This window comes from Schistocerca piceifrons, chromosome 2 (genome assembly GCF_021461385.2).
Source record: "Schistocerca piceifrons isolate TAMUIC-IGC-003096 chromosome 2, iqSchPice1.1, whole genome shotgun sequence".
Taxonomy (NCBI): Eukaryota; Metazoa; Arthropoda; class Insecta; order Orthoptera; family Acrididae; genus Schistocerca; species Schistocerca piceifrons.
The window spans coordinates 933,566,602-933,591,215 of record NC_060139.1 but is presented as its reverse complement, the minus strand read 5'-3'; the positions used below and the strand labels follow the sequence as shown (position 1 = coordinate 933,591,215).

The 24,614-nt window shown below is 40.2% G+C and overlaps 1 protein-coding gene across 5 annotated transcripts in view; it reads left to right on the top strand.

The window, feature by feature from the left end:
• LOC124772732 (zinc transporter 2-like) overlaps positions 1 to 24,614 on the top strand; it is a 128,907-nt gene that overhangs the window by 63,303 nt on the left and 40,990 nt on the right. The window contains exon 1 of one of the 5 annotated variants that reach the window (XM_047249348.1): positions 18,949 to 18,967. The exons of 3 other annotated variants lie outside the window; for them this stretch is intronic. In XM_047249348.1, coding sequence (XP_047105304.1) covers positions 18,966 to 18,967 — 2 coding nt within the window. In that variant the 5' untranslated portion in view covers positions 18,949 to 18,965. Of the gene's footprint in view, positions 1 to 18,948; positions 18,968 to 19,039; positions 19,184 to 24,614 lie in introns of those variants that run through there. One more of the 5 variants, XM_047249347.1, reaches the window with a different exon arrangement.

The following is a 24,614-nucleotide window of genomic DNA, read 5'->3' as shown; positions in this document are numbered from 1 at the left end:
ATGATCCCTGATGTCCAGCAAAAACGTGTCTGGGCACACTCCGAACAGCGCTGGGATACCATACCAGGAGAGCTGGTCTCGCGTGCATTTCTTTTCGTAACAGAATCTCGTTGGTTGTCATCTGTGGCTCCCTTACAGCACAGTGATGCGTCGACGATATTCTACACCCCAGTTTGTTGCCCTTTATGGCATGCCATCCAGGTAATGCCCGCCTGCACACAGCAACAGTTTCTACTGCTTCCCTCTGTGCTTGCCAAACCCTACCTTGGCCAGCAAGGTCCCCGGAGATCTCCCCAAATGAAAACATTTGGAGCTCCCCAAATGAAAACATTTGGAGCATTATGGGCAGGGCCCTCCAACCATCTCGGAATTTTGACGATCTAATGCGCCAAGTGGACAGATTTTGGCACGATATCCCTTCAGGAGAACAACCAACAACTCTGTCAATCATTGCCAAGCCGAATAACTGTTTGCGTAAGGACCAGAGGTGGACCAACACGTTACCGACTTGCTCAATTTGTGAAGCTCGTTCTCTCAAATAAATCATCCAAGTTTGTTTGTGAAGCTCGTTCTCCCAAATAAATCATCCAATTTTCCTGAAATTGTAATCATTTGTTTCTCTGTTTACGTACATCGCATCAACGATATCCGCCCCATTCTGATAACTCTCTTGTGGTGAGGTGTTTTTTCTCTCGGGATTTGCGGTTGTGGTTAAACCACAATGTCGTGAAGCATTCAGAGATAAACTAGGTATCTGTCTATTAAGGTAACGAAAGAAATATTAAACTGACCCCGTTCGGAACTGCATTATCAGATCGTGATGAGTGTGATAGAAATTTTTGTATGATATTGTTTTATCCAGTTTGCTCACGGGGGAATGCGTAGATGCGTCGATACACTCTCTTTAATCTAATCTTATCTTTGGGATCCCTACGTGAACGTTATGCAACACGCAGTGGGATATTTGTAGCTCACCAAACGCGATCGGTTCAAATAGATAGCACCATTAGTGATTAACATAGCATTTAAGTTTTCACTTTTAGTTCGCGTAAATAACATCTGAACTGTTACGGATAAAAGCTCTTACTCATTTGGCAGAAAAAAAAGTTGTCATCATAGCCATTGAGATACGGCAGTTGCAAATTACGTGCTCCCAAAGATTTTAAGTTGTTCGCCCGATCATCTCCGTCTTAGATAATTAACATTTTTAGATTAGTCGACATGTTCGTGACGTGTATGTTATGTCGATAAATCCTTGATCGTAGTGACCATAAAAATCGTCCGTTATGGCATACACAAACTGTTCCTCAATCGCACCAGTCTTGCTTACATTTTTGTCTCATGTTATTTACAAATGAGTTTGACTGTTTCAATACCATATCAGCGACCCGAAGTTCATTTGTGATATCCACATATGAAGCTTTGGGATTGTTCCTCTTTATGCCCCTGCGACCATTTGTGTGATATAACTGCCACCAGTGACGGCACACAAAGGAATCGAAGCCTACTTCCCTTCTGTTGTGAGAGACGTGCTCAACTTTCTATTTTTCAACATACAGACTCTATATTACAGAGCCATTGGCCAGGACGTACACCAGGGTGAAGTCTTCTCAAGAGCTGACTGAATATAAACGAAATATCCTGTAGCCACTGCCTTGAGAAAAATACGGCTTTTTCTTAATTTTTGCTAACAAATGTTTAGCGCGTTCAAACGATTTGTGGGTACTACATGTTATGTTACTGTATATACAGATTTGAGCATAGCTAATAATTATTTGTTCCGTCCGTGGCTGTCTGTCATGATCAGGACTAGCGTCATTTTTGTACAGTTCATCTGCAGCTAAGAACACTGCTACTTTTGCATTTTCTTTGTGATGAGAATTTGGCCTAAACACGATTTACAGGGATTTGATTATTTGAATTGTTTAAACGCTCTGTCTGTTGTACTATTTTGACAGTAAGTAACAATGACACTATGGGAGTATGGAAATTCAAATGGATTCCTGCTAAAAAGGAACCACCAACTAGAAAGAATTTATGCATACCTCCCATGATTGATCAGCTTTCACACGACTGGAACAAAGTTCACACCGCCAAACGCCTATTGCGTACACTCCACCTCTCTGCACCAAAGACAATGGAAAGCAGTGTGTTGCTGTAATAGTATTAGGACGCTTGCCCTGTGAAGTACAGTATTTGTTTCAACCAAAAACATAAAAATAAATGTACACACTAAAAACAAATTCCAGCAGCTATCAGTTGATAACTTATGAAACGATAATCATCTCCCCCCCCCTGTCCTTGTAAAATATCAGATATATAAAGTACATCTGCATATATATACACCGCAAGGCACTTTACAGCCCGTGGCGGAGGGTACTTCTACCAATATTGGCTATTTTCTTTCTATTCCATTCCTGTAGGCGAAGGAAAAAGGACTGTCCACGTACCTCTGTACGAGCCCTAATCTCTTCTCTTAAGTTCCCAAATTCCTGCGCGAGGTACACAATTGCAGCATCAAAATGGTTACACAGTCTTCTTCGAATATAAGTTCTCTAAATTTAATTATTTGATTTCATTCCATTTCTATTGTAATGTCTACTCGTCAAGGGCCCCAAAAACAGCAACAATATTCTGGAATTGGCCACACTGGCATCTTGTATGCAAGTTCTTTTACAGATACCTTATACTTTCCCACAAACTTTCCAACAAATTTCGATTCACCTTAACATAAAACTGGTCTTCCCAGTTGCCAAATCATTCCCTCCTGAAATATAGGCAAAACAGGTGATTTGAAACACAGCTTAAAGAACATACAGCTGATATACGAATAACAAGATCCACATTTATATAGTGTGCACGGTTCCAAATGCATACTGCGTAGAAACATCGAAGACAACCTATATAAATTACTTGTTGGTAATAAAGTTAACCTCTCGATCTATTACAGGAGATGGAGATATACAGACCCAAAAGCTACTCACCTTCCTGATGAATAAACTGAGCTAGCCAGTTCAGCCTTTCAACAGATTTTAAGACATTTCCATCTCTGCTTTAAAACTGTAATCCCACTAACATTGACTACTTTCAAAAATACATTATATGCAGTACAATATTAAAAACTTCAATAAAATAGGAAATTAATGGGTTTAAAATGTTTACAATCTGTTAAAAACTTCATTATTGTCACACCGACACACTATTTATGTATACAGCACTACCTGTCATCACTTGTTTATTTTTGTTTAACTTATGCTCATTGAATGTATACTCATTATTTTTACATTGCCGTACTATGTATGTATTGATGGGAGGTAGTGCTGCATACTTAAGTAGTACGTCAGTGTAACAATAATGAGGTTAGTGACAGAATGTTGACATTCATTAATTTTACATTTTTTAAAATTCTTTAGTATTGTACTTCATATAATGCATTTTTGAAACGATTCTACATTAGTGGGATTACTGTTTTGAAGCACAGATGAAAAATGTATCAAAATCTGTTGAAACGCTGAATTGGCTATCGTAGTTTATTCATGAAGAAGGTGATGAGCTTATGAATGTGTATATCTCCATTTCCTGTAACAGATAAATTACACATATGCATATTTCTCTAAAAACAGATGTATCAGTTGTATGATTTTAAGACGCCGTACAAGAGAATTTACAAAATACTGTTTTTGTAAGGTTCAGGGAATTTTCAGAAAAGATTTTTCTGTAATTTCAGTAAAACATATAGAAATCATGTCTGTACCGTTGTGTAGAGCCCACAACTTTACTTTCGGCAAGAATCCAAGTGTGTACATTATGGATTGCCATTCTAGAGTATTTTGCAAATTATCACTTCTTTCAGTCACTTTAAAACTGGAATAACCGTGTGCCGGTAAATTACTTCTCAGTGCAATTTTAATCTCATGGAAAATGTTAAAATAAAATCATTCTTAATTGCAGATGACACTCTTTGGAGATATAATGCCGCTGAAGTTTTAAGCTGATCGCCGTATTGCTAACTCAATATGGAATGAAAGCGAGACATTTGTTAATATTAAGTGCTAAACCTGTGATTGCTGTATGCAGATTTGTGTATACTTCTTCTAAAATAGCATACCTGTTACAGACATAAAATATGATGTAATAGTTGTTTGCGATTGCCGCTATTACGCTGAAGTCCAATTGGGGACGGGGGGATGGGTTATATGGTATGCTCGCCCCCCATCCCCGATTCGAGAAGAAGATTTCAGTTTGGATCGAAGGGGATTGCGTGTCAAGAGAGGGCGTAGCAAATGTGGCCATCTTATGGAAGTCGTTATAGCAGTTGGAAATTAGTGCCGAAGTGGCAAAGACGGTCCAGAACGTACCTTCTAGAATGTCTGAGATGGTTAAATGTTCGCGGACTGTCACAGAATTTCGGAGAATGTTCGTCTGTCCTGCTGTAGGGATACGTTCCATCTCAGAAGGGTATTTATAGATGAAGGCGAGATGCACAAGTCGGTATACTGTTGGAAATCGATTAGAATGGATCAAGGAAAAGTGAAAGTGATAGTAAATTAAACGTAAATGAAAGTAAATTGCTAAAGATAGTGAACAGTGCATTAAGTAGAATTTTAGTGGGTTAAGTAATATTAACATTCAATAGGATGCCGGAACGTAAAAGAGGAAAAGATCTTGCCAGTGGTGAATTGGAAAGAAGAAAACAGAAAGAAACCGAAGAAATGGAACAGACGAGGAGTGAGAAGCACGTCTATCTTCACAACGAAAGAGCATGTGTCGATTGAGAGAAATCATAACACTGGGCAACGAGATGAAATTAGATAACAGGCTTGAGTGAGACACTCAGCAAGCAGATATAGAGAAACTGCTGAAGAAACTAGATTAAGAAATGAACGAAGTTTGTGATATTCAAAACGACCGCAAGTGCATGAACATCGTTCTTACGTTGCTCCTAAGTATCCGTTAATTTTTATAAGAGGAAGAGACGGTTAACATTTCAATTTGAAACAAGCGAACGCAAATACAGGTGCAGAAGCAAATTGAAAAGTAGTGCACGCAACGTAAATTAAAGTGAAAATGAATTTCTTAACGTGTGTTGTTGAATCCTTAAGTGGACTTCTTTCTGAGCATTGGATTTTTGAACGTGAAATACAAACATTTTTTCGATCTTCTTGAATATTCATTTTTACGATATTCTCGAATGTTTTGAAATGTTCTCAAAACGCAAATGAAAATAGAGAACAAGCAAAGTGGATGTGTACTATGATGTTTACCATGGTGAATTAATCCTTGTGTCGTAGAAATGCCCAGCAGAAAACATCGATACTAGTTTTTTTATGTACCCTTCCGTGTAATATCTTAGTTCTGTTCGAAGGTTCTTTAGTCAGACTCAAAAGTGTATGTGACTGGTAACAGGACTGTTGATTCAGTAATAGCTTCTCTGCAGGCCTTAAAACAGTTCTGTCTTGTTTTCCGATATGGCGGCCTAAACAGTTTCAAATGTTTTTCAGTATCATGCGTAGAATTCCCATCTGTTCCGGTGTTATTGAACACACTTCTGTTTTTATGGCCTGAAGTCCACAAACACTCTTAGAGGCAACGAAATTTCGCGGATTTTTGTTTGATGTTGCGTTGGCTTCTTTTCAGCCGATATTCTGTGATAAGAATTAGCTTTCTCTCAGAATAGTGGACGAATTTCTGTAAAGTTCCTTAAGCTATTCTTTGAAATTGAGTAAATATATGATACAAGCTTTTCGAAAAATTTGGGGGATGGTGTCACAGCCATGTAAAATAGATAACATGGTCAGTTCTTCGTGGGGCCCAGTTGCTGCGGACCAACAATGCTGTATCATGCTTCGCGCGTTTTGTGACATGCAGCGGTATGCACCCCCTTACGGGGGCTTGATAACACTAACTAAATGGGGTCCCAAGCTTATTGAAAAGACGAAAAATATGAAATCAAACCTTATTATTTAACTAAAAGAAAAGAAAATACATTCCTACGCAGTAAAAAATTAAAATTTACATGTACAGTGATATAATGCACACATAAAGAAGAGTACATCAGTACTGTACAATGCAGTAAATAGTTAACTTTTCAGTACGAAATTAAAATAGTTTTTTAATTATTAGTGACGCCCTTGGGCCTGGGTGACAGGGCAAAGTTTGTCGAAGGCGGGTTTAATATTAGAAAATGAATTCAGAGTGTCTATTTCTATGTTTAGCTGAGTCTGTATTTTGTCTTCAAATCAGCCGACATAGAAAATCCAGTTTTACAGAGGTAGGATGTTGAAAATAGTGATAGTATACGAAAAGCTCTTGGTTTCAGTGCAGGAAACTCATCAATCGACACTTGGCCAAAATTCAAAGAGCGATTTATTACTAAATTGTCCTTTAATCTCGCCACTTGCCGTGAAGACTTCTTTGTAGATTAAGAGACCTCCGGGTGTACCGGCGGTTTTGTCAATGTAGCGTAGTGGTGTTGCTAAATAGCAATAAATTTGTCCACTATTGCTCATTTGTAACGTCGGTGGGGAGCGAATAAAGACTTTGGTAGGTCGTATTAATATTCTGATGAGGCCTTGACTCGCCACGTTAGTAGCAAACGTAGCATAGCAGGTACTGAAGGTGTTTTCATTTGGGTTCGTTTGAGGAAAAGGGGGGACGATGAAAATTGGGTCACGAATACTAAATAGATAAACGCTGCTATGTAACATGACATCTTGTTCATTAAACGATAGAATGAATACTTAGGCTGCGCAGTTTGTGATGCAAAATTTAGCCTTGGACGTGGAGAACGAATTCGAACGAAACAGTTGCTCTTAAGAATAAATCTTCAAGAACCAAATTAACAGTTGCATAACAGTTATCGCAAAAAACAACTTGCAGTACCATAAGTTACATTTGCGTGACATACTTTTTACAGTTAGAGGTTTATACCGTTGTACCACAACTGTAATTGAGACACCGTTAAACCAGACGTTTTCATGATCTCAAACTAAAATGACATCAACTATCACTAAATTGAGCATACCACTGTGGAACAGCTTTATGACTTTAAGGGAACGCAGTCTATTTAATTGGGAACAGATTTTTTTTTTCAACCGCATCGACCTTAGTTCATTTAGCCCCTAGGTTTTACCATCCAGCTAGAGAAGGTTGTAAGGCCTAGGAACTGGGAAATTTTGACGCAGAAAATGCAGAGCATATGAAATGGTATATTTTAGATGTGGGGAATTTGGATTTATTTCACGTGAGTTTTTGTGCCATGTTTTGAAAAGACGTAATTTTACGTAAAAATAATATGAGACCCCTAGACCTGCGTGGAAGTGCAAAATAATCTAGTGGTCCGTGACTCATGGTAGCAGCTTCAGGGCGAAGTGTTTGCGTGACAACTGGTGCGAACCGAACGGGCCCCTCGCTAGATATGGGACAATGCCACGGTGGTGCAGTGTGGAACACTACAAATATTTACGGTGTCCGATTACACCACAGCGGATAGTGGCAACAGACGGAGACTTCCTCAAATGACAGTTTCAGCTTACAGCGCCTGTTCAAAAGTCGCTCTGGTGACTTTGTGACGCTACCAGCTGTAGACGCCAGTCATCTTGTTTGTTTTACTATCGAAGCTAGGCTACGTTGCTTATGATATGACGGAGTCGACATACCATGTTTGAAAGGAATGTAGTACAATTGTTCTACAGATGAACAATTTACTAGAGATGAATTTAAGCCGGCCAGGGTGGCCGAGCGATTCTCGGCGCTACAGTCTGGAACCGCAGGTTCGAATACTGCCTCAGGCATGGATGTGTGTGATGTTAGGTTTAAGTAGTTCTAAGTTCTAGGGGTCTGATGACCTCAGAAGTTAAGTCCCATAGTGCTCAGAGCCATTTGAGCCATTTAGATGAATTTAAGATTCACAAAACGATGTACGTCTCCCCTAAGATGTTTATTGAACTGTGCCTACAATAGTACGCGAACCCCCTGTTAAACAACGGAGCCCTCTAATAGGAAAATAATATTGAAAAAAAAATTTAAAAACGCTCTATCTATTCGCAGGGCATAATATGAAATCCAGTTGGGGCTACGCAAAATAAAATAAAAGCCCTCATTTTGTCGGATCCATCATGACAAACATTCAACAGCCTGGCCTCGCTGAATACATCGGTTGTCGTCAGATCACCGAAATCTGGTGCTCTTCGATAGGAGTAGGCTATGCGCTGGCACTAGGTTTCACCCTCTCCCTTCTCTCATCATCATCATCACCATCATCATCATATAACACAAACGTGACATTACACTTACATACCCATTAGAGTCACCTACATTTATCAGATACACTTGAACACACGACTCCCGCGCTTAGCGAACGAAAGGTGCCAGTAGGTGCGAAGGGTAGAAAAACCTTTCCAATTAAACGGATGAACCTTCCCATCAAGGTCTCCCAGCCATACGACTTTACTCTTTACCATGACAAACTATCCGCACATAACTGCAGATGGCAAATGTGCTATGTCTCTCTCTCACTCACTCACTCACTCACTCACACACACACACACACACACACACACACACACACACACACACACACACACTCTCTCTTCATTCCCTAATTTCATAGCCACTGAACAAGCTAGGTCATTGTAGCACTCCCGGTACTTCTTAGTCAAATCCTTGCAACATAAAAGTAGAGTAAGGGACTCCCCAATTGAAAATATGTAGTAGTGTATTTAAAATTTTTGGCATTCGTAGAATAAGCAAGGAAGATCTCCCGAGGAAACGATCGTAAGCAGACGGATACTATGATCCTTCCTTTATTGACGATAATGATATTATTTAAGCGATTATTATTTCCACTATCGCGGTGTCGGCTTTTGAGTCATTATCAAGTGCAACAGGCAAACTGATATCTTCCCAGTTGCACTTGATTATAGTTGAAAAGCCGAAATTACAGCCCGAGGGCGTTGGTTCACCGTAAATGCAACGTAGCGCGACTCCGTTGCGGGTATATAAGCACCAATATGTAGACAAAGGGTTAGTGTGGCATTCGCGTATGTCCCAAGTGCATACGGTAATGGCGGAAACATGAACTACGGCGACGTTATTATCAGATGCCTCCGAACAGGACCAACGTTCTTTTCTTGGCTGCCGAAGGACAAGCATCGGGAGATATCCATCGGAGAACGAAGAACGTGTAGGGGCAGCATGATTGTCGATAACCGCCGTTGTGAAGTGATGCGACAAGGATTCCTGCTGCTTCATGACAACACACGTATCCATATCGCAAATGTCGAGACGCAGGAGTTAGGCCAACTCAAGTAGGAGACACTTGAGCACCCGCTCTTACTGTTCTAATTTCTCCCCATGCGATTATCGCGTTTTCGGTCTCGTAAAGAAGACCTTAGAAGGGCTGGCAATTCCTGTCGGATGAGGATGTGTAGCAGGCAGTTACAGACTTCTTCACACAGCGGGACAAACTGTTTTACGAGACGGGTATCTTCAACATGGTGCGTCGATGGGATCTACATCTACATTTATACTCCGCAAGCCACCCAACGGTGTGTGGCGGAGGGCACGTTACGTGCCACTGTCATTACCTCCCTTTCCTGTTCCACTCGCGTATGGTTCGCGGGAAGAACGACTGCCGGAAAGCCTTCGTGCGCGCTCGAATCTCTCTAATTTTACATTCGTGATCTCCTCGGAAGGTATAAGTAGGGGGAAGCAATGTATTCGATACCTCATCCAGAAATGCACCCTCTCGAAACCTGGACAGCAAGCTACACCTCCCGCGTCCGGCCATCCTGATTTAGGTTTTCCGTGATTTCCCTAAATCGCTCCAGACAAATGCCGGAATGGTTCCTTTGAAAGGGCACGGCCGACTTCCTTCCCCGTCCTTCCCTAATCCGATGAGACCGATGACCTCGCAGTTTGGTCTCTTCCCCCACACAACGCAACGCACTGCAACGCAAGCCACAACCGCGATGCAGAGCGCCTCTTTTGCAGAGTCTGCCACTTGAGTTTGCTAAACATCTCCGTAACGCTATCACGCTTACCAAATAACCCTGTGACGAAACGCGCCGCTCTTCTTTGGATCTTCTCTATCTCCTCTGTCAACACAACCTGGTACGGATCCCACACTGATGAGCAATACTCAAGTATAGGTCGAAAGAGTGTTTTGTAAGCCACCTCCTTTCTTGATGGACTACATTTTCTAAGCACTCTCCCAATGAATCTCAACCTGGCACCCGCCTAACCAACAATTAATTTTATATGATCATTCCACTTCAAATCGTTCCGCACACATACTCCCAGATATTTTACAGAAGTAACTGCTACCAGTGTTTGTTCCGCTATCATATAATCATGCAATAAAGGATCCTTCTTTCTATGTACTCGCAATACATTGCATTTGTCTATGTTAAGGGTCAGTTGACACTCCCTGCATAAAGTGCCTATCCGCTGCAGATCTTCCTGCATTTCACTGCAATTTTCTAATGCTGCAACTTCTCCGTATACTACAGCATCATCCGCGAAAAGCCTCATAGAACTTCCGACCCTATCTACTAGGTCATTTATATATATTGTGTAAGGCAGTGGTTCCATTACACTCCCCTGTGGCACGCCAGAGGTTACTTTGTCTGTAGACGTCTTTCCATTGAGAACAACATGCTGTGTTCTGTTTGCTAAAAACTCTTCAATCCAGCCACACAGCTGGTCTGATATTCCGTAGACTCTTACTTTATCAGGCGACAGTGCGGAACTGTATCGAACGCCTCAGTGCTCACTGCGATTTTACCTGATTGACATACCTATTACATACCTATTCTGGTCGTTACTTGTATTTTAAAAACAAATGTTACTTACGTGTTATACACTTCAAAATGTGTGTGTGTGTGTGTGTGTGTGTGTGTGTGTGTGTGTGTGTGTGTGTGTGTGTGTGTGAGAGAGAGAGAGAGAGAGAGAGAGAGAGAGAGAGAATTCCTATTGGACCAAACTGCTGAGGTTATCCGTCCCTAGACTTACACACTACTCAAACTAACTTACGCTAAGAACAACACACACACCCATGCCCGAAGAAGAACTCGAACCTCCGGCGGGAGAGACCGCACAGTCAGTGACATGGTGCGGCCACACCGCGCGGCTTATAGACGTCGCTGTAGGGACCTGATAACATGTTATGTGCATAGTACCAACTCAAACCCAATTATGCCATTGGTAAAAAAAAATTTTAGCAGGCAGGATAACGGCTTGAAATGTAATTGAAATATTTTACAGTAACGTCATCTCCAGAAAACAGATACGTAAAAGGTTATGTGCGTGGAATAAGAAAACAATCCATATACGGATGTGCAAGGTGTGCCCAGCAGCATAAAAACGATAAAAGATCATAAGTGGACTGAGAGCACGATCAGAATTAAGGTAACAGACGCAGATATAATCAGGAGGAACGATATATATATTAAAAAAAAAAACGCTGCTATGGGATGTTTCATGACACTTCTAGTGCTATCGGAAAATGTGGTAGTCATTTTTAAATAGCAAAATTTTGTGTAGTCAACCAACCCATAGAGCAACACCTTTGAAATGAATATTCGTTTTCATTGCTACGTCTTTTCTATTTAAGAGGGACGGCGGGGACCGTAGGGGGGAGGGGAGAGATATTTAACAAAGGGCTTCGTAAGTTTTACGTTTATTGGTGCTAAATTCGTAATTAAGGCTAGAACTTTGCACATTTGTCAGAATGAGATATTTCTTATTTTTAAGTATCTTTAAAGATATCGGCATCAGTCTTAAAACCTACTTTCATTACTTACATTTAGTGTTTGTATATAACGTATCGTGTGATTTCTGAAGATTTGAGATTTTGATTGTGTCGAAGGTTCTTTTCAAAGCAGGAACCACGTAGACGTAAACTGTTTCTCATTTTTTTCCCCCCTCTAGTCTGCTGATTGCTTACTTGTCGATCATTCTTCCATTTACTGAAACGCCTCCGATCTCGGTTGAATACCTCTTCGTGTTTTATTGCATTCCTTCGATTCATTCCTGCGATCAGTTTAAGCGCGTTTGATCCCAGGCTTTTCCTGGCACTTAGAATTACTTTTTTTCCCTCTAGCAGTGCTTTGTATATGATGAAAAGTGTTAGACCGCGTTTTGGATTCAACGCTATGTTGTAGATTCTCTCATAATTAGTTTGACGAACAGGTTTTCAGGTATGAGTAAGGGAAGGGAAGGGGTTTATCGCCTGCATTGTGACATTACTTAGCAATGTACTGTGGTCTTCAAACCAAGTATGTGCTTCGTTACTGCTTTATCTTTACATGTACGAGATCTGTTGAAAAAATTTCCGAACATTCGTAATTTCGCGCCACTGGTATGTTGGAGCGAAATGCGGTTGGTATCCCTGTACCCACCTGTGTTTAATGTGTAACTGCCGGAAGTTTCATTATTGTATGTCTGTTGGTTATTGTTCAGCAGAGTTGGGCAACACCATTCTTCTTCCCGATTCGATTCCTACGATTCAATCTCACATTGCGATTGATCCCTACGATTCTTTCACGATTCATTCTACTCTGCGATGGTACGATTCTTACGGAATGCAAAAAGTCCTACATCTTACTCACAGATGACAGGACATGTCTGAAATTGTCAATGGGGTTAGAATCGAACTGTGTCGTGATAAGATATGCCAGAAATAGTTTGTTTATGAGTAAACATGCATATGATGTTAGAAGTGTGATTCTCGATTTATACGTATAATGCCTTAATTGATGAAAGGTCACGTTTGATATGATTGCATCTATTGTTTTATTTCAGTAGGCCAGGAAAGAGGAGTCGATTTGTGCGAAAGGCGGTGCAAAATTACGTGGTATGCCAGTTTGGTTGTGTGGCTTGAACGTATCTAACTACAGACGTCTGTTTTATAGTAACAAAATCTAGCAGTGAGGCAGACGTGGTTTGGCTCGTATCATCCTATGTTTTTCTGTGCTAAGATGTCTTTCCAAGTCCACATCACCCTTGTAATTCATAACGCAGCTGACAGCCCTCCCACACAGCAAATTTAGCATAACTTTCATTTCTTCGAAATACAAAGCACAGGTAATTTGCTTTTAATTTGTCTGACAGCTTGCCGCTGTCACTACTATTTACGTGAGAAGACGACATACTTCTAAACAATAGGATTCAATCGTATACAGCGACATTACTTCACTAAAATTTAATATGAATCTGAACACGATAACATTCGAAAACTCGAAATTATTAATTAAAAAGCTTTTGTTTAAAGACGGTATTACGCGGCGATCCGCCAAGAAAGGTATTGGTTAGAGAGCCTATATTCTCTCTATATAGGCTCTGTAATATTGGTCTAGTGCGACAGCCATTTAGTGGCAGCACTGGTGGAACTAACAGAATTAGCAAATTAGCAGTGAAGTAATGTCGCTGTATACGATTGTATCCTACACTTTAGAAGTATGTCGTCTTCTCACATAAATAGTAGTGGCAGAAGCAAGTTCTCAGACAAATTAAAAGCAAAATACCTATGCTCTGTATATCGACGAAACAAAAGTTAAGCAAAATTTGCAGTATGTGAGGGCTGCCATTTGGCGGTCGTAATCATTCGGTACGACTCGGCATGATTCGGAAGTTGCCTTCGAAGCATAGCATACTAAGAATCGATGAATCGTTGGCATTTGGAATCGTCACGACTCGGAAACACGCAATCGTTCTTACGATTCTTTTGAACGACGATTCGTCCGTATCACGATTCGATTCTTACGATTCTTTATTTAGAGTCGTTCAAATAAACGACTCATTCACGAATCGCCACAACTGTATTGTTCAGTGATGTACTGAGTAAAACGTTGTCGCACAGCTTGCGGATTTCGAGAAGACAGTTACAGGAGCTACACGTCTGCATTAAATTTTGCGTGAAGCTCCAAAAACCTTCAGAGAGACACACCAACTGATGCAGGAAGCTTACGGTGATGAGTGCTTAAGCCGTGCTTAAGCCATCCTCGGTATTACGAAAGATTCACATGGTTTAAAAATGGCCAGAATGGCATTATCAATCTGAATTATCTTCATCTGTGGGCTACAGACAGTCAGTCAAGCACCAGTGTGTGGTCGGGGATTCGTGGCGACCACATACTTGGACCGATTATTATTCCACAACGCAACGATCGAGGAACGTATCTGACTTTCTGCGGAATGCTCTGCCTGGGCTACTTGAGAATGTGCTTCTAGCAATGCGACAGGTTACGTGATTTCTGCATGACGGAGCACTAACCCACGTCCGCATTACACTTCGCCGCCACATCATCATCATCGTCCCTAGACGTTGGATGGGACTGGAAGGCCCTGTACCTCTTCAGGCATCTGAAAAGCGTTGTGTACACTGAACCAGTTATTGATGTGCGGACCCTTCAACAGCGTGTTCACACCAAGACGTTATTCGGAGAAAGGTCGGAACGTGCGAAAGAATGCGGCAGTCCATGATGCGACGTGTGAACGCGTGCGGAGTCCATGATGCACGTGCAGACACGTACATTGCATACCATGGAGACCACTTTGATCATCTGTTGTGACGTGGATGCGATGCAGCTCTGAACTGAGTTCCGGGACGATTTGTTGTTGTTGCACGCACACAATCCATATACAGTCAGGAATCTGCCCCTGCAGTTTGTCGTTTTTATTAATGTTCACCCTGTATGTGTCCACAAACAGTTACGCCCAGCTATTTATACTGATTGGCCTATTCTAGTAGTGACTCATTGATATTATAGTGATAGGGTACCATGTTTTTCATTTTGCAAAGTGTACAATTTTAGATTTCTGAACATTAAATCGAACTGCGAATTTCTTCACGTGTTTGAAACTTATCGAGATATGTCTGAATATTTATTCAGCGTTTTTCAGATAGTACTTCACTATGACTATACGAAGTTATACTCGCACAATATGGACGTGCATTATTTACAGAAGACTGGAAAAACTGTTTGTGGCCGACCTTGGGAAAGCTCAGTTTAAGTTCAGGAGAAATGCAGGAACACGCGAGGCGATACGCACCCTACGACTTATCTTAGAAGATACGTTGCTGAAAGGCTAGCTACTATTATAGTATTCATATATTTAGAGAAAGCTTTTGACGACGTGGACTGGACTACATTCTTCGGAATTTTGAAGCTACCAGGGAGAAAATGTGGGGACCAAAACGTTGTTTACGATTTACACAGAACTCGGACTACTGTTATAAGAGTTGAAGGACATGAAAGAGAAGCCGTAATGAGAAGGGAGTGAGACAGGATTGTAGACCAACCCCGATGTTATTCAGTCTGTACGTTGAGCAAGCTCTGAAGGAGACCAAAGAGAAATTTGGAAACGGAAATTAAAGTTCAGGTATAACAAATGAAAACTTTTCGGTTTGCCAGTGACATTGTATATCTATCAGAGACAGCAAAGGACTTGGAAAAACAGTTGAACGGAATGGATGAAGTCTTGAAAAGAGGTTGTAAGATAAACATCAACAAAAGTAAAACATAAGTAATGGAATGTACTCGAAGTAAATCAGGCGATGCCGGAGGAATTGGATTGGCAATTGGAACTCTAAAAGTAGTAGAGGAGTTTTCTTCTTGGGTGGTAAGATAACTAATGGTGGCCGAAGTAGGGAAGATATAAAATGCAGATCATCAGTGGTGAGAAAAGCATTTCTGTAAAAAGAGGAATTTGTAGATATCTAGTATATATTAGTGTGTTATGAAATCTTTTCTGAAAATATTTGATGGAATGTAGCCTTGTGTGGAAATAAAACGTAGACAGTGGGCTGTTCAGACAGGAGGAAGACAGTCATGTGACATGTGGTGCTGTAGAAAAATGTTAAATGTACGTGGAAAGGAAGCGCGGTGGGGGGGAGGGGGGAGTGGCAAAGCGCTCCCCATCTTGAACGTCTGTGGGCACTAGAGATGGGCAAACTGAAACACGTAACTGTTTCGAAACAAATGAAACAGTACAATGTAATGTTTCGATACGCTGTTTCGAAACAGTGAAACAGTTTGTGTTTTGTAATCTAATAAACCTACACATTTTATCATCTTGACTGTCTACTGTATAAGTATGTCCACATAAACACAAATGAGGTGCGAGAGCGCTAATCATATCGCAGAAAGTATGAAATTATCACTTAGGCGTCTTGGCAGTTTCGTATTTCTGCAGCAAATGCGCTGCTTTCGTGTCGTGTGACTTTCATATTTTTCAATTGGCTGAGGACAGCCATAGCTGAAGACAGAAGAGCCACCACGAACGGAACTGGAGGTGGGAGCAAACTGCAGAAACAACGGATATGCTACTGGGATTCCCACATTCCGTTAGTATGGGTAATATACCCATCCTGCTAATTTCCATGCACACAAAGGGAATCATTGAGGATAATAGGCACAGTGACTATAGACTCACAAATAACGCCAAATAATTCGAATAAATAACAAAATATAACAGAAAAAATTTTGTCTTTCAAGGTGTTTCGAACCGTTACTATAAATTCACCATGCTTCCTAGTCCTTCCCGTTCACCATTACACTATCAGTGATGTGAAACAGATTGCTTGCAATTATATCTACATCAAATTTATGTATATGTCTAATAACTGTCACTCTACGCCTTTTTTTATTCGAATTGTTGTAGGCTTACTTACGTTTCTTAATATGATTGCTGTACATGAACAGAGAAGCGTATGTTATCAAAAAGTGTAATTTAACTGAATGATTTTCACATATTTATTATTTTGAATGTGAATAGTATGCGTTGTTTTATTGCTTGGTTTGACACTCTTGAAAGTGTTTCATGAAGTGGTATGTTAAATGTGTTTCAGTACCTGTGCCGAGCCCGAATCTCGTCCGACACAGAGGGGAATGAAACATCGCTGTTTCGATACAATTAATCCGTTCCAAGCACTGGTGGACTGAAACAGCCTTATTCTGAAACAATGATACAGTTTCTGTGTATGGCTCGAGACCGAATCTGGTCCAGTTATCCGAGACGGGGGTGGAATGAAACAGCACTGCTTCGAAACAGTGAACCTTAGCCGTTCCGAAACACTGAAACAGTACCACGTATCGATACACTGTATCGAAACATAGAAACAGTGGCCAAGTCTAATGGGCACAACTTGACAAGCACTATTGTGCCCTTAACGTAACTTGTGCTTCGCCCCGGATGACTTCCTTCTTTGCGGTTGCATAAAAGTAAAGATTCGAAACGCATATCACCTTACTCGGAATTAATTCCTGATTTCGTTGAACACAGTCTAGGTGAGTAATTAGAGAAAATTGCCCATTCTTAGCTAACAATACAACTGCCTGTGCTGAAGAGCTTTTTTTTGTCGTTTTCTAACAATGCCTGTCGAAAATCGGAACTGAAGCCTGCTGTCGCTTGTGCAGTTCTTGCTACCTTTTTATCATCGAGATCGCGAGGTCCGTCAATACAGCCAACAGTAACGCCTGAAAGTATTTTTATACAACAGATATTCCACCAAATAAAAGTAAAATGTAAGTGCTATTGCCTTTTGATACGCCAGCCAACGAATGGAGCTCGGGAAATATGTAGTCCATCGTCGATCTAGTGCTAGACGTAGATTCTGCTTCGTAAATTTTCCACTGGGCTTTCGCAAGACTGCAGAAATATTTCTCACAAAGTGCCCAGTCTGCTATCCACTGTCTAATTCTCTACTATTAACAGTTAATCATTATTTACATGCCCTTCGCCTTTTTCATTGGGTCTGTTTTGAGTCAATAATAGTAGTTATTCATAAATGTTCGTCTTGATCGCACGTTACTGTACAATTCATGTTCGGCTTGCTGCCATCATGAGGAGTATTCCCATGCGAATGCTCGCATCATGACTTGGTGATGAAAGTTAGCCGAAACACATAGTAATGTGCGATTCAGACGAACATTGTGAATAAACGTGATGGCAGACTCGTGTCTTCAGTCGTAAGAGTCACCTAAGGAAAAGATTAAAAAAACTAGAATTACTTTTTCCAACATCTGCAGCTTCAGAGAAATTTGTGTGTACATTTAGCGTAACAGGAAGCTGCGCAGAGAAAAAGGTTTGTTCAGTATGCGTAAATGTGAACTGATAGAACAGCAGTAGCGTCGTACACATTTGATGTGCCAGTATTCTAATGTCCACAGAAAAAATATAATATTTTCTGCAGTCGAGGCACTTCGAGTGCACCGAGGTACATGCCGCTGCGTTGCTGGTAAGTCAGCATATCACTTTACAATTGCTGTCAGCTCAGCGCCAACTTCGTTCCGCCTTAGTAACTGAAATGCTTTCCTCGTCCTGTGAGGTCTGAATGTGCCGGTAAAAATGCTTTCGCACACCCCTGTTTTCGTGATGAATAATGCGGTACTGATAGATCAGTTGCAGGGAAAGTGTATTTTTAATAAGTGTTTAATGTAAGCGTATTTCAGCTCATTGTTTATTCGAATAATCATTCCTCGTAACTTTTAGGCTATTTTAACGAATTTTGGCCATTATGCTGTAAATAACAGGAAGTAGGAAATAATCAATAAGGGCTTAATGTATCCTGCCATTTATTAAAACATTTATCCATGTGTGATTAGTATTTACACAAGAAAGTTCTTTTTTTTTTTTTTAAAAAAAAAAAGAAGAAAATCTATTTCTAATGCTGGACATAGTAACACATGTTCTTCCAAGTCCACAATGTTGACTGATGTTATCATTGCCCGTCTCCCAATGTGTGTAAGGGTTTGCTGATAAGAGGCTTGTACTCAGATGGAGGAGCAGTTCATTATCCCACAGTTGAGATATGCAGCAGATGGTGTTAAGTAATCCCCAGCCTGGCCACTTAACTCTGCGAGCAAGTCACACGGCACCACTGCCCCAGGTCTATATAAACAAGTGTTCCTATTTGCCTCTGTGTTTGACAGTACTGTCTATCTTGCAATGGTGCCTGTGTAATGTATGTGTCCAGACTTTGTGATTGTTTCACGAATTTAAACAGTTTCTTTCATATACTTCAGTGTAACTCAGTGTCTCGTGTTGTGTTCAGCCATGAAATAATATGTGCTTTGCTATTTTAATGCTTTCTTGTGATGAAATTGTGCTTCATGTTGTGTGGAGTGTCTGTTACTTAATTTGATATGGAGGACAAAGAGAGGCACCCACTCATCAAACTGTAAGGAAAGTAAATTTGTAATTAGCATGTACAGTTTCATTTAATGCAAGAATAGTCCTGTCAGTGTTTAAATTCTTGTGTATAAATTTACAAAGTGCTTCCTGCTATTTTCTTTTGATGTTGTATTCACTTACATATTAAATCTAAGATAGCTTATTTTTATTTTTGTCTTATTTACTGAAGTTTGTTGTTTATTTGCCTGTGTAGACTGACAAATTGGGTGAGGGACTACATGTAGGCTCTGTTTCCCTGAAGCTAAATCTTTTACATCATTGTAATGTCAGAAGTTCAGCTTTTATAGTTTTGTTTTTGTTAAATGTTATCAGTGTTGTGCTGTGTTTTATATTCCATGCCCAAGGTGAAAAGAGATCTTTCTCAGCTAAATGCTAGTGACCTACTAACACAGCCCTTACATAACTGATATTTTGGTGGTGTTGATTACTGTTTGTGTGTTTCCTTCATTAAATGCAACTAAGAGAAATTATAATTATTTTTCAACATCTATCTCATTTACACAAAGGAAATTGTCAGTCTCATCATGTCACTTTAAATATCCATCCAGTATTCATGTACAAGTCGATATTTTTTTGACATAAATGTTACTTCAAGACTGTTTCACTCATTCCCGTATATACATAGACCAGAATGAGTATTCTTGGCATAAATGACTAACTACTTTTTAATATTGATTGTGCAAATCTTAAAATCCATGTTGATCTCTCTCTCTCTCTCTCTCTCTCTCTCTCTCTCTCTCTCTCTCTCTCTCTCTCTCTCTCTGTGTGTGTGTGTGTGTGTGTGTGTGTGTGTGTGTGTGTGTGTGTGTGTGTGTGTGTGTGTGTGTGTTTTATGAATACCTGTTTTATTTCAGTCCCTTCTTGTTCAGTCATTACAGTATTAGGGCAAACAGAAAGTACTGTACATACAGCCTGATAATGCAAGTCAGTTTGATCTGAGGAATAGTTTTGTTTACAGAGCTTTTCATGTAGTTGTCTTGAGTGATTCATTAAAATTGGTGATTGGAAGTGCCATATCTTTATTTTGGGCTGTTTATTTCCAATGGAACTATGATTTTAAAGGATGCTGCTTCCCTGTTTTCAGTAGTTTAGAAATGAGCAACTGAATTCCAAAATCGCTTTACTTTGCTCCCAAAACAGCAGCTATAGATGGAGACATTGAGACAATTCACAGTATGATACTACATGATCAGCAGTGAAAGATGTACAAAATAGCCGATGGTGTAGGCCTATCAGGAGAAAGACTACAGGGCATTTTACATGATTCTGTAAGTATGAGAAAGCTTTGTGAAAGACGGATCTCACTTCCATTGAGTACAGATCAGTACCGATTGTTGGTTTCTCCACTATTAATTACATTTGGCACTCTCTGATTTCCACCAATTACCATATTAATTAAGAGACTTTGTGCTTGAGAATGTTTGAGATCAGCGAAGAGATTATAAAAGCTGTAGATGAGTGTCCAGCAGTCTTTCTGTAATAGCACACCAAGGTCGGAATTGATTCATTGGGAAAGTGTTGGACAAAGTGCATTGACCTGAAAGGGAATGCATAAAAAATAAGGGCATATTTATTGTAAAAAGTTGAAACTATCATCTTGACCATATACATTAACAGTTTGTCATCACTTGCCTTATGCTACAGGTTCAAGATATTAGTGACCTAAAATTAGAATTTGTGCCTAACACTTAATAATTATTTTCTCTTTTGGATAGTTCATTGCCTAGTGGTCTGTTGGACACACAAAATTTCCTCATCTCTGAATCTGATTCTGTTACATTTACATGCCAGAAAATGACCTTTTGTTTTAAAATAGGAAGGACATGTGTTGATTGCTATTACTTACACAACACCAATATTTGCATACAGGTCTGAAGATTTCATATTTGAGTTAGAGAACAGAGCTCATGGAATATTCCAGAATTATTGTTTGTCATATGATCCATTCATTAACTGAAAGTGTGATAATGGACAGTTGTATCAGGAAATATAATAGTGTAATTCTTGCTGTTACATTCACATGTGAACCGTGGGAAGAATGATTGTTTAAATACCTCTGTGCATGCAGTAATTATTCTAATCTTATCCTCATTATAACTATGAGGGTTATACGTGGGGGGTTGTAGTATATTCCTAATCTTCATTTCAAGCCAGTTCTTTCAACTTTTTTAAAAGACTTTCTTGGGGTAGTTTACGTCTATCTCAAGAGTCTTCCAGTTCAGTTCCTGCAGGATCTCTGTGTATCTCTCCCACAGATTAAACAAACCTGTCGCAATTTGTGCTGCCCTTCTCTGTATACGTTCAATATCCCGTTAGTCCGGCTTGGTACGTGCCCCGTTATCGAGCAGTATTTTAGATCTGATCGCACAGGTGATTTGTTAGCAATCTCCTTTACAGACTGATTGCACTTCCCCAGTATTCTACCAATAGATCGAAGACTACTACCTGCTTTACCCATGACTTAAACCTTTGTGATCATTCCATTTCATATCCCTAACCATGTGTTGCACCCAGATAATTGTATGAGTTGGCTGACTCCAACAATGGCTCAGTGATATTATAGTCATAGGATACCATGTTGTTTTTGTTTTGTGAAGAGCGGAATTTTACATTTCTGAACATTTAAAGCAAGTTCTCAATCTCTGTGCCACTTTGAAATCCTATCAAGATCTGACAGTATTTATGCAGCTTCTTTCAGATAGTACTTCATTATAGACAATTGCATCATCCACAAAAAGCCTGATTTTACTATTAATATTGTTTGCAAGGTCATTAATATACAACATGAACAGCAAGGATCCCAAGACACATCCCTGGGGCACACCCTAAGTTACTTTACATCTGACGATGATTCTCCATCCGAGATAAAATGCCATGTCCTCCCTACCAAAAGGTCCTCAATCCAGTCACAGATTCACTTGATACCCCACATGATAATACTTTTGATGATAAAAATATGTTTGAGACTGAGTCAAATGCTTTTCAGAAATCAAAAAATACTGCACGATCTGATATTCTTGATCCAAAGCTGTCGGTATGCCATGTGAGAAAAGTGTGAGTTTGGTTTCACATGATTAGTTTTTGAAATCCATGCCGGTAGGCATTGAGGAGGTCATTCTGTTCAAGATAACGCATTATGTTTGAGCTCAGAATATGTTCTAAGATTCTACGACAAATTGATGTGAAGGATATTGGACAGTGGTTTTGTGGATCACATCTACTACCCTTCTTGTAGACGGGTGTGACCTCTGCCTTTTTCCAAGAAATGGGCAGGGTTTTTTGTTTGATGGATCTACAATAGGTTATAATTAGAATAGGGGATAACTCAGCTGCAAATTCAGTATAGAATCTGACAGGGATTCTGTTGGGGCTGGGAGCTTTGTTCAGCTTTAATGATTTCAACTGTTTCTCAATACCACTGATACCAATACTCATTTCATTCATCTTTTCAGTGGTAAAAGGATTACATTGTAGAAATTCATCTGGGTTTTCCTTTGTAAAGGAACATTTGAAAACAGAGTTAAGCATTTCAGCTTTTGTCATGCTACCCTTCAGTTCCTCTCTCATTCACTAGTGACTGGACACGTAACTTCGGTGCCACTAACAGCCTTTACATATGACCATAATTTCTTTGGGTCTGTGAAAGATCACTTGATAATATTTTGCATGGTAGTAATTGAAGGTATCACGCAGTGCTCTTGACAGACAAATGCATTTCATTCAGCATCTCTCTATCTATAGCCCTACACTTTCATTTACACAGTTATCTCTTTTTCCTTAGAAGTTACTTTACAGTGACTGTATACTATGGAGGTTCCCTCCCATTATGAACTGTTCTACTGGGTACATACCTACCCAGTGCATTATCAACTACTCTTTTAAACATGAGACAGAGTTCCTCTACATGCTCGTGGCCTGTGCTGAAAATTTAAAGTTCTTCACTGAGCTATGACACTACTGATTTATTATCTAGTTTACTGAACAAATATGTCTTTCTGCGAGTTTCAGTTGTCCTTTGTACTTTGGTAATCATTGTTGCCACATCCACATCAGTGTTACTGATACCAGTTTCGATGTGGACATCCTCAAAGAGGTCAGGTCTGTTTGTTGCCATTAAATCCAATTTATTTCCATTATGAGTAGGGTTCCTAACTATCTGTTCGAGGTAGTTTTCAGAGAATGTGTGCAGCAAAGTTTTACAGGATGTCTCATCATGTCACCACAAACAAAACTGTTATTTTCCAATTTTTAATTTGTTGGACGATTAAAGTCTCCACTGATGATTACAGTGTGATTAGGCAACTTATGTACAATTGAACTGACGTTTCTCTAAGGTTTTTGGTTACATACGGAGATGAGTTTGGTGGGCGATAGAAGGATCCAATTATCATTTTATGCCCACTGTACCTCATATTACGTGAGCTGCTCTGCTTTTCTTGAGCACTTCAAACTCTGGCACTATATTGTGAATGCTTGGGCAGTTTACCATTAGGATTTTAATACTCTCACCTGTGGGAGCTGTTTCTTTCAATCATACACCGATACTTTTGGGTTTCTACAGCTACCATTATTTGGGTTGGGTGGACTCACACCTAGTTTTAAAAACCCTTTTGTGCTACTCATGTACAGTCAACTTCCTGAGTAACAGCCTCTGAGACTGGCCTGACCCATTTAGGGGGCTTAACAGTTCTCAGCCCTATGGTGCAAGTCCAGTAAGTCCCAGCATAGCTTGTCACAGAACCTTTGAAGTCTCTGGTTTGTATCCACTCAACTCAGAACCAAAAGGCCATGATCAGTTCTGGGGGCAATGCTGCAAATTTTGAGCTTTGTTGAAACTCCATTCACAAGGTTGGTGTTCTCCAGCTTCTCTGCCAGTCGCCGAAATGACCCAAGAATGACCTTGGAGCCCAGACGACAGGCATCATTTGTTCAACATGCGCCACAATCTGCAGTTGATTATACCCTGTTCCCTCAGTGGCAGTGGAAATGACTTTTTCAACATGTTGAATGAGACCCTCCAGGCATACGCACTGAGTGCACCTGGTGTCCTTTCCTGTCCCTTGCTACTGTTTCCGTAAGGGTTACCGTCATTCACCGTATGTTTGTACTGTCGACGATTAATAGACCCCTTTCCTTTTGCATTAGCCGCCTCCTGAAACCTGACAAAACAGGTGAAGGGAGTCCCACTGGCACAGTCCCAGTTTCATTGAAAGACTGCACCTCAAACTTGTAGGGTACGAGGAGCGGTGTAACACCCTGAGTCCTTCCTGGTCCCCATCCACCCTGTACAGGACGCCTAGATCTACCATTGACACGTCACTCGCGGCCAATTGGATGAGTAATGACAGATCCTGTACTTTCTGCAGAGGAGACAGGATCCACGGCAGAGGATAGTACTTGAGGTACTCTGGTACAAG